The 10,357-nt window shown below is 42.2% G+C and overlaps 1 protein-coding gene across 1 annotated transcript in view; it reads left to right on the forward strand.

Moving 5' to 3' along the window:
• Positions 1-3,631, forward strand: part of phldb2a (pleckstrin homology-like domain, family B, member 2a) — a 43,693-nt gene extending 40,062 nt beyond the window's left edge. Inside the window, exons 17-21 of the mRNA XM_080845130.1 lie at positions 79-169; positions 538-684; positions 1,856-2,075; positions 2,721-2,806; positions 3,376-3,631. Coding sequence (XP_080701256.1) covers positions 79-169; positions 538-684; positions 1,856-2,075; positions 2,721-2,806; positions 3,376-3,516 — 685 coding nt within the window. The 3' untranslated portion in view covers positions 3,517-3,631. The remainder of the gene's footprint in view (positions 1-78; positions 170-537; positions 685-1,855; positions 2,076-2,720; positions 2,807-3,375) is intronic.
• The last annotated feature ends 6,726 nt before the right edge of the window (positions 3,632-10,357 follow it).

Below are 10,357 nucleotides of genomic sequence, written 5' to 3' on the forward strand. Positions count from 1 at the left end.
ATGTATTCACATAATTTGTTCCTTTTTTTGCTGTGTGTACGTGTACGTGTGCGTGTGTGTGCGTGTGTGTGTTTGCAGTGCCAGTACGGCTAACATGGCAAAGATGGAGGAGATGGAGCGACTGCTTCGTGAGGCCCAGGCTGAGAAAAACAGACTTCTGGAGCACAGGGTAACACACCCCGTATTGTGTGTGTCTGTGTGTGTTCATGTGTGTGTGTCCGTGTGTGTGTGTGCGTAGCATGTTTGTTCTTGCGTGTGTATGAATACTGTGTGTTTGTCAGTGGATGTGTATGTGTGTCTGCATGTAGGAGTATCTTTGTACAGATGCTGTACATGATTGGTGTGTATGCCTGTGTGTGTATGCCTGTGTGTGTACATGTGTGCTGAGGATGTGTGCGTTAATAGTGTGTGCGCGTGTGTGTGTGTGTGTGTGTGTTTGTGTTATTGCCTGTGTGTGATTGTGTGTGTGTGTGATTGCGTGTGTGTGTGTGATTGTGTGTGTCAGAGTTAATAATGGGTGTATGCTTGTGTGTTCAGGAGCGAGAGATCGAGCAGCGTAAACAGGCACTGGATGAAGAGAGGAGGAGAAGAGAGGACCTGGAGAAACGACTGCAAGAGGAAACCAACAGACGACAGAAACTCATCGAACGAGAGGTGAAACAACGTGAGAAACAAAGATCCCAGGTGAGACAGAGAGAGAGGGAGGAGGAGGAGAGAGAAAGGGATAGGAGAGAAAGAGAGGGAGGAGGAGGAGGAGGAGAGAGAAAGGAGGAGGGAAAGACAAAACAGTGAGTGAGAGAGGAAGAGGAGAGAGGAAAGAGAGAGAGAGGGAGGAGGAAGAGAGAGAAAACAGAGAGAGGAAGAGATGAGATGGAGGAGAGATGGAGACTGGAGAGGAAATAAGATGTAGGATAGAAAGAGAGGAAGGAGACAGAGAGAGAGAAGGAGAGGGGAGAGAGAAGAAGAGAGAGAGGGAGGAGAGGAGAGAGAGAGAAGAATGAGTTTATAATGCAAGTTTGAGAAGTGAAGAGAGTGACAAGGGGATGAAGAAAAAGAAAGATTTGAAATGACAATATGGAGAAAGCAGAGACAGTTGTGAGATTAGTTAGGCATTTATGGGGGAGGAAATGTTGAGGGATATTTGGAGCAGGTAGAGGGAGGTGAGGTGAAAAGGAGGGAGAGGATTATTAAAAGTTAAAGACTCAGTGACCCAGAAAGCTGAGTCATGGACACGCAGTATCTACCAGAGCCTAGGAGGGACACACTGTACCTATCAGAGCCTAAGAGGTACACTGAAAATGCATTAGAGGAAGACGTTCTACCCTCTGAATCTGCCATTAGAACATGCGGTTCCCCTCACAGAACATGCCACCTTGCGCTTAATGTGGGTCATCTAACAGAAGCAGGAACCAACACTGACAGCAGACCTCAGAATAGCACAAGGAAGAGAAGCACCTCGGTTTGTGCGTCAGGATCTGAATGCATCTCTTTTATCACCACTAGGGTACACATTTATCACCATGCAGCACAAGGGATTCTTAGGAACCATATTTTGTCTATAGAACTCTGTTCCAAACTATATTTTGTCTATAGAACTCTGTTCTAAACCATATTTTGTCTATAGAACTCTGTTCCAAACTATATTTTGTCTATAGAACTCTGTTCTAAACCGTATTTTGTCTATAGAACTCTGTTCTTAACTATATTTTGTCTATAGAACTCTGTTCTAAACGATATTTTGTCTGCACTGATGGCATACACACACAGAGTGACACAAAAACACGCACATTTTTGTAGGAGGAAGGTGCATGATAGAAATCTCCTCTCTGTGCTAACATTTGACATTTTACCTCAGTCTCGACCCCTGACCCGCTACCTTCCGGTGCGCAAGGATGACTTTGACCTGCGTGGGCACGTTGAGGCCGCAGGACATCACCCCGACACCTGCTACCACCTGGCCGTCACCGACAAGACCTGCCGCGGCTTCCTGGTCAAGATGGGCGGCAAGATCAAGACCTGGAAGAAGCGCTGGTTTGTGTTCGACCGCAACAGGCGCACGCTGGCCTACTACGCAGGTGAGGGGAAACTCTTCTCTTTTACTCTCTTTAGTTGTTTTTTCATCCCTCTGTACTCTGCTGTTTCTCTCTTTCTAGTTCTTTAGTCATCCCTCTGTACTCTTCCAGATTTTCTCCATCTCCACCCATCTCATCATCTGTTTATCTAGTTTTTCCTGCTCTCATAGTGTGACCTGCATGTGATTTCCCCTAACTGCCCTTTATCTGACCTCTCTCTAACTCTCTCTCTCTCTCTCTCTCTCTCTCTCTCAGTGCAGTCTTCACTCCTCTTCTCTATAGGGTCTAGATTGCATGTGTCAGAAGCTGTTTTTTTCGTTCTGTAATCCTTCTTCAAGGGGTGGCAGGACATCCTTAAACAGGATCTCTGGGAATGACACTTTTCAGGTTATGCAATCTGCATCCCTAAGGGGGCAGCATTGAGTGTATTACCCACACTGAGAAAAGATCATCTTGTTATTTCACAAGATCCTACAAATATCCACGAATGTTTTTCCAATACAGTTATACAGACATACAGACATTTTCTAATAACAAAGAGTACCGTGGACAGATATTTGAAATTAATCCTCATAACATAACAACTCGATTATTATTCGATTGTTGGATTGACATGTCCCTGTTTTGTTGTTGTTTGTTTCGTTTCAGATAAACATGAGACCAAGATGAAGGGTGTAATCTATTTCCAGGCCATAGAGGAGGTCTACTATGATCACCTGAAGAATGCCCACAAGGTAGAGTCCTAGCGCAACACACACACACACAAACACACACACACACACACACACACAGTGTCCTAATGAGTCCTAATGAGTCATAACGCAACTACAACAGCCACATACATCTTAGGTGATATACACACACTCACACACACACACACACACACACACACGCATGCACGCACACACACCCACACACACACACACACACACACACACTCATATACACACGCACACTCACGCGCACACTCACACGCGCACGCACACACACTAACACACACTAACCCAACTCCAACAGCCACATACATCTTAGGTGATATACACACACACTCACACACACACACACACACACACAGACACAGACACAGACACACTTGTATACACGCACACACACACACACACGCACACTCACTCACATGCGTACCCAAGCACACCACTTCATATGTAAGAATAACATTAAAAACATTCTCAGACCCTCAAAATAAACTCCTCCCTGTCTCTCTCTGTCTCCTTCCCTCTCTCTCTCTATGTCTCTCTTTCTCTCTCACTCTCTCTGTCTCCCTTACTCTCTCTGTCTCTCTCAGAGTCCCAACCCCTCCTTGACGTTCAGTCTGAAGACTCAGGAGCGCGTGTACTACATGGTGGCCCCGTCAGCTGAAGCCATGCGCATCTGGATGGACGTTATCGTCACGGGAGCAGAGGGCTACACACACTTCCTGGTGTGACACCACACACACCCCATGCTCTCATAACTAACAAAATGACCAAAAAAAGGACCACTGACCAAAAGAGTGTTTCTCTCTCACTTTGACTCTCTCTCTATCTATCTCTGTGTGTGTGTGTGTGTGTGGGGGGGGGGGGGGGGTTGTTAGGGTGTGGCTGGGTGATGCTGGCAGTGTGATTTTAGCACAACAGAACAAAATAGCAAAAAACAACAATACCGACAATGACCGAAAACTAGTTGAGATGGGCTCCCCTTCAGAGCCAGGTTCCACTCTAGGTTTCTTCCTGTTTAAAGGGAATTGGTGCCTGTTAACTGTTGGCCCGTCGTACTTACACATTGGTTTATGGCCACAGATCTGTAAAATGCCTTGAGACACTACTGTTGTTAAGGGTGCTACATGCTGTATTAGTTCAATAATAGCTTCAGGAAACGTTTATAAACATGAAAGTGGCCTCAGCATGTTAACACCGCAGGAGTAAAGTCCAAATGCGGCCTTTTACACAGCCATTGCCTTATCCCTGTGGTGTGTGTGTGTGTGTTTGTGAGAGTGTGTGTGTGTGTGTGTGTGTGTGTGTGTGTGTGTGTGTGTGTGTGTGTGTGTGTGTGTATGCATTTTCTTACTGCTTGTGTATGTGCCTTATGGATGCTCAGGAACACAGTCACATCAGATGATGACATACAGACTAAAAAGGCACCAAATATATTTGTATTTGAAATGTCTGAGTTGCCATGGGTGTCTAAAGAACACAGACTTAGTGTTTGAAAGCATATTCCAAATGTAGTCTCAAGTCTTTATTATTTACATGACGTGCATACTTCAAATAAATCTATGAGAGGAGGCTAGATGCCTCCCAGATGCTTGACCTTATTATGTCATTGACTGCTTTTCAAGCTGAAGCAAACTGTCATACCAAGGTTGACCACTAGAGGGGAGTAATGGTACAGCATACCTGCTCTAATTTGCACATATCTCTGCACTGCCAAGGTACAAAGGCTGTGTAGCCTGAATGTCTAAGCATTCTAAGTTTGAAGTACAGGCTGGTAAAAAAAAAGCAACAACCACATTCTTACCTTTTTTTATCAATCATCAGTCTTATTCATGATTGTTCACCATTTGTATTTGTGAAACAAGAGGCCTTGTGACTAAGTCTAAATATGTCCAAATATTCTCAGGAGGATGTGTTCTCATTTTACAACACAAAGTCGTCATGTGATCATGGTGCAGTTTTTGTGTATTTACTGATCATAAAGAAGAAAAGACAATTGAAGTATGTTTTTTAAAGGTAAATATATCAAACAAATTACCAAATGTGCTTGTATAAAAAACTATTTTAAACGCGTTACCAGCTTGGCCAATTCTAGTCAGATGATGATAAACACATAATCATGGCTGAACAGAACTCCGATGTGATGACATCATAAAAGTGACCTTATTTTCGGTGCTGTGATGCGATGCATTGTGATGTCATGAGCAGGGCATCACTTCAGAAGACGCACTGATGGCTAGTGCATAGAGGTACTGTATTGAAAGGACCTCAGGCATATATATATATATATATCTTATCAGCCTCATGGGCTAGACCAAAACACTAAATAATAACAGCATCATCAGAATGTGCATTATCCTTGTTTTACATTTGCAAACTATCCAGAAGCATATTGCACATAAGCATAAATGTTAGTTGATTTTAGCTTCTTGATTTTATACCATATCAGTGTGTATCCATGCACAGGCATTCAGTATGTGTAGTGTGTGTTATGCGCACTGAAGTGTGTATCAATGCACAGGCATTCAATGCGTGTAGTGTGCGTTATGGGCACTGAGGTGTGTCAGGACTGCAGCAGCCTCTCCGGCTAGTTGGTTGGACACCTCACACTCAGGTGCTGACTGCTCAGGATGTCCTATCTCAGTCTCTCTCTTTTTTCTTTCTGTCCCTGTCTCTGTCTGTCTCTCTTTTTTGTCTTCCTCTATCTCTCCCCTCTGACCTTCTATCATCTCTCTCTCTCCTTCCCTCTCTCTCTCTCACGTCCATCTCTTTGTCTCTCTTCAGTCTCTGTCTCATTACCTCTCTCTCTCTGTCTGTCTGTCTGTCTGTCTGTCTCTTTCTCTCCTCCTTGCTCTCTGGCACTCTCTATCTGTGAATCCTGTCTCTCTGTCTCCTGTGCTCCCTGAGCATCCTGTTTGGTGTTAACCCACTTACAGTACTGCAGTGGCAAATGTCATTTGATGTATTTTTATATGTGAATGTTTAATTATATATGTAATTTTTATATAATCGTTTGAAGTGTCTCTTTTTTGCAATTCATGTAATTTTCATATCTTGCATGTTATTGAAATAATAAAACATATATGACAAAGAACATCTGATACTGCTGCACTTTGATATTTGAATGTGTTCATTTCAATCTGTCTCGACATTCTGCAAACACTGTAATACATTTAATAAAGGTTGCCAAGCACAAGGGCAGCTGCTATATTTAGATCTGAAAAATACATCATAGCAATTATAAAAAATACATCATAGCAATTATAATCCAAACACTCACTCTAAAGTTTTGTCCTACAGTGTTGTTCCATAGTGTTGTTCTATAGTATTATTCTATAGTGTTTTCCTAAGGTGTTGTTCCATAGTGTTGTTCTATAGTGTTGTCCCATAATGTTTAGTGTTGTTCTATAAACCTAATCAGAATGTTTGTAAACAAAGGTTGCCAAGGTACTTCCGGGTGGCAAACTGTCAACAGCCAAAGTTGTTCATTTACGCAAATGTTATGGGGAAATCGTGTTGTGCTTGGGGTTGTAATGCCAAATGTACCCAGGCACGAAAAGGATTATTATAACTAGTATTATAGCACTATTACAGCAAATTCTAGATTTCAATCGTTCAATAATCCTTTTCTTGAGAGTAACAACACAAGCGGGCAACACATATCAATGCTTATTTTCCCATTCTGCCTGCGCACTCTAAAAGCTGAGCTAACATAAAGTTATGGCAACTTTCTTCCCAGATGTTAACAAGCTAGGATGTCTAAAGTTAGTCAATCTACGCCATCAACTCGCCACAATGTTACCTGCAGAATATGTCTCAAAAGCTTCTGCTAGTTAATACAAATAGGATAATTGGAAATAAAACGTTTTTGTTGGGTAGCATAACGTTGGGTAGCATATCGTGGTAGTGTGAGAGTGCTAGTCCCGTTGTTATAAATAAACAAACCACACAAAGTGGCATGGCTATGATACGGTTACTTAATCTTTTTTCATAATGCAGGTCGGCCAACCCCTGATTCAGACCACACTGATTTTGCCCCATCACAACACCTGGAACCTGGGATAGCCAACTCCAGTCCAACCACATCTGCTAAGCGAGCACAAATCCTCAAAACTGCTCATGTACAATACAATGACAAAGTTTTCAATACTTTCAATCAGATCGATAGATCGATAGATAGGTACTTTATAAATATCAGTATGGACAAATTCTTGTGTCCAGACAGATTTGTTGGAAAGCTACAAACAGTCCTGAAAATCGTTCATGTTAAATTGGATATTGTAGCGATCTCAGTCACTACGAGTTTGATACTTCAATGTACTTCAATGACTTGGTCATTGCAATATTACCGATATTCGCTAACAAATATCAACAGCAATGAAATCATGAACGTGTAGTTTTTCAGTTCACAAGATCATAATCATAAAACGTGTTGACATGACATGGAAAATCCTGTCGGCTTGTTAAGGTTTACTATGGGCAGGGGCGAAGTTTGCCACCCGGAAATAGTTTATTAGTTGTTGTGACGTCATGCTGAATTGTCGTATAGTGTTGTTCTATATTGTCACTCAATAGTGTTGTTCTATAGTGCTGTTCTATAGTGATGTTCTATAGTGTTGTTCTATAGTGATGTTCTATAGTGATGTTCTATAATTTTGTTCTAAAGTGTCCTATATTGTCACTCTATAGTGTTGTTCTATAGTGTTGTTATATAGTAATGTTCTATAGTGTTGTTCTATAGTGTTGTTCTATAGTGATGTTCTATAGTGATGTTCTATAGTTTTGTTCTATAGTGTCCTATATTGTCACTCTATAGTGTTGTTCTATAGTACTGTTCTATAGTGATGTTTTATAGTGTTGTTCTATAGTGTTGTTCTATAGTGATGTTCTATAGTGATGTTCTATAGTTTTGTTCTATAGTGTCCTATATTGTCACTCTATAATGTTGTTCTATAGTGTTGTTCTATAGTGATGTGTTATAGTGTTGTTCTATAGTGTTGTTCTATAGTGTTGTTCTATAGTGATGTTCTATAGTGATGTTCTATAGTTTTGTTCTATAGTGTCCTATATTGTCACTCTATAGTGTAGTTCTATAGTGATGTTCTATAGTGTTGTTCTATAGTGTTGTCCTATAATGTTTAGTGTTGTTCCATAGTGTTGTTCTATAGTGATGTTCTATAGTGTTGTTCTATTGTATTGTCCTATAATGTTTAGCGTTGTTCTATAGTGTTGTTCTATAGTGATGTTCTATAGTGTTGTTCTATAGTATTGTCCTATAGTGTCACTCTATAGTGTTGATCTATAATGTTTAGTGTTGTTCTATAGTGTTGTTCTATAGTGTATTTCTATAGAGTTGTTATATAGTGTTGTCCTATAATGTTTATAGTTGTTCTATAGTGTCACTATAGTGTTGATCTATAGTGTTGTTCTATAGTATTGTAATATAGTGTTGATCTATAGTATTGTTCTATAGTGTTGTCGTATAGTGTTGTTTTTATAATGTTGTCCTAAGAGATGACATATTTCACCGCAGTGTCATGGTTTCTGTATGATTAAAGCATCGGGTATGTAATGGAGATGTAGTTCACGTGAAGAGTGTTGTTCATTTTGGTTCTTCCATGTTTTTTTTTTTTTGGCTTCTCTTGCACAAGAAATAGAGCACATTAAATCTGTAGTAGTGTCTGTAGCAGGTGTAAGGAAGACAAACATGAGTGTATCTTCATCACATGTGTGTGAATGTCAGTGGGGATGTTTGGTTCTGGATGAAGCTCAGTTGGCGCACACGCGCTTGTCAAGAGCATCCTCTTCCATTGTGTCCAGGAGAATGCTGAATGGCTGATCCAGGGTGCTGCAGAGAGTTGATTGGTTGACTCAGAGCACTGTCACAGTTAGCTGTGTGGTGGAGGGACATGGTTGGCTGACACTTCTTGAGGCCGACCTTGTGTGCCTCTCTACCTCTCCCTCTTCTTTTCTCTTGCCTCGCTCTCTACCCCTCTCTCCCTTTCTCTCTCACTCTCTCCTCCTTTCCCTCTCTCCAGTTCCTACACTCGCAGACACCAGACTCATGTTCCTCCTTCCTTCTCCATGCACCACTCACCAGGGATTGTGACCTAGTTCATTCATTTATCAGTCTTTGTGTGTGTGTGTGTGTGTGTGAGTGTGTGTGTCCCATCTGTCATACCAGTTAATGAGCCAACCTCGTTCCTATAACTAAGTAAATCCACTGTAATTGGCTGTGTTATACAGATAACACCAACATGACAAGGATCTGTGTGTGTGTGTGTGTGTGTGTGCGTGCATGTGTGTGTGCATGTGTTTTCTATACCACACCCCTTCACGCTCACACTCGCATTGGCTGACCTAGTGGGAGTTGCCATGGAGATTTTGTAAGTGAAGCATGCAAATTTTGGCAAACACATTGTGATAGGATACTTTGCTTTTCTCTGGAAGCTTCCAACTCACAGACAAACATGCATTGTCACAAGGTCACAAAAACACTAATTCATGAACACACTATACAATACACACACACATTTTCAGACCACAGAAACACGCTCTCACACATACACACACTCATTACCAGTTCATAAAAGCAGTCCCAAACATACTCAAAGCACACAAGAGTGTGTGTTTGTGCAGGCCTTGCAAAGAAGGTCTGGAAGAGTAGAACTGGCCTGTGTTTTAAAGTCCTTTTTCTGGGTCAGGTGGGGCCCTTTTGGGTGTGAGGACCAAAGCCAGGTCCCCTGACTGCTCAGCTCAAACCAGCGCAGCCCAGAGCTTTATAAGCACAGCTTTATAAGCAAAGCTTTATAAGCACAGTCTACAGACTCCTGCAGCCCAGAGCTTTATAAACACAGTCTACAGACTCCTGCCCTGACTGCTCATACTAATATTACTGCAACTACTACTATCTCTACCAGCGCTGGGATCAGAAGCACCAGTATGCATAGGTTACGGAAACTGACACTGATAGTGGGGCTTACCTGTGTTGGACATTAAATCTGGGAAATGAACAACTGTAAAACGTAGAACAGAGCTGGGTGTGTTTCAGAGTCATCCATAGTCGGGGTGTGTGTGTCCTGTGTGTGTACCCCTCCTGTGAGAGTGTGACCACGGTGAATGAACCCTTCCTGGGAGTGTGTGGCCTCAGAGTGTATGAACCTTTCCTGGGAATGTGTGACCAGTAAGAGGCAACCTCTCCCAGATGAGGGATTAGCGATTAGCATGCAGGATCAGAATGAGGGTTAACTGCACAGTCATGCCCGTGGGGGCGAGCCGGAAGCATCGAGAGCTACTCAGAACTCAGAACCCAGTGAGCAGAGGTTAATACCACTTATTAAAATCTGTATGATTGTGTGTGTGTTTGTGTGTGTGTGTGTGTGATGGATTAGACTGGCAAAGCGAACACACACACAACCACACCAACTCCAGAAGAAAGAAGAAAAACGGCTCTTTGATGGGCAACAAAAAAGCTTAACCCTGTCCTGGGTTATCGCCTTGCCACAGCACTGTGCTTCTGTTCTTTACGTCACAACTGGGCCAGGAGCAGGACCGGGTCCCATCAGGCCCAGATCC

The sequence above is a fragment of the Sprattus sprattus genome (genome assembly GCF_963457725.1).
Source record: "Sprattus sprattus genome assembly, chromosome: 1".
Classification (NCBI taxonomy): Eukaryota; Metazoa; Chordata; class Actinopteri; order Clupeiformes; family Clupeidae; genus Sprattus; species Sprattus sprattus.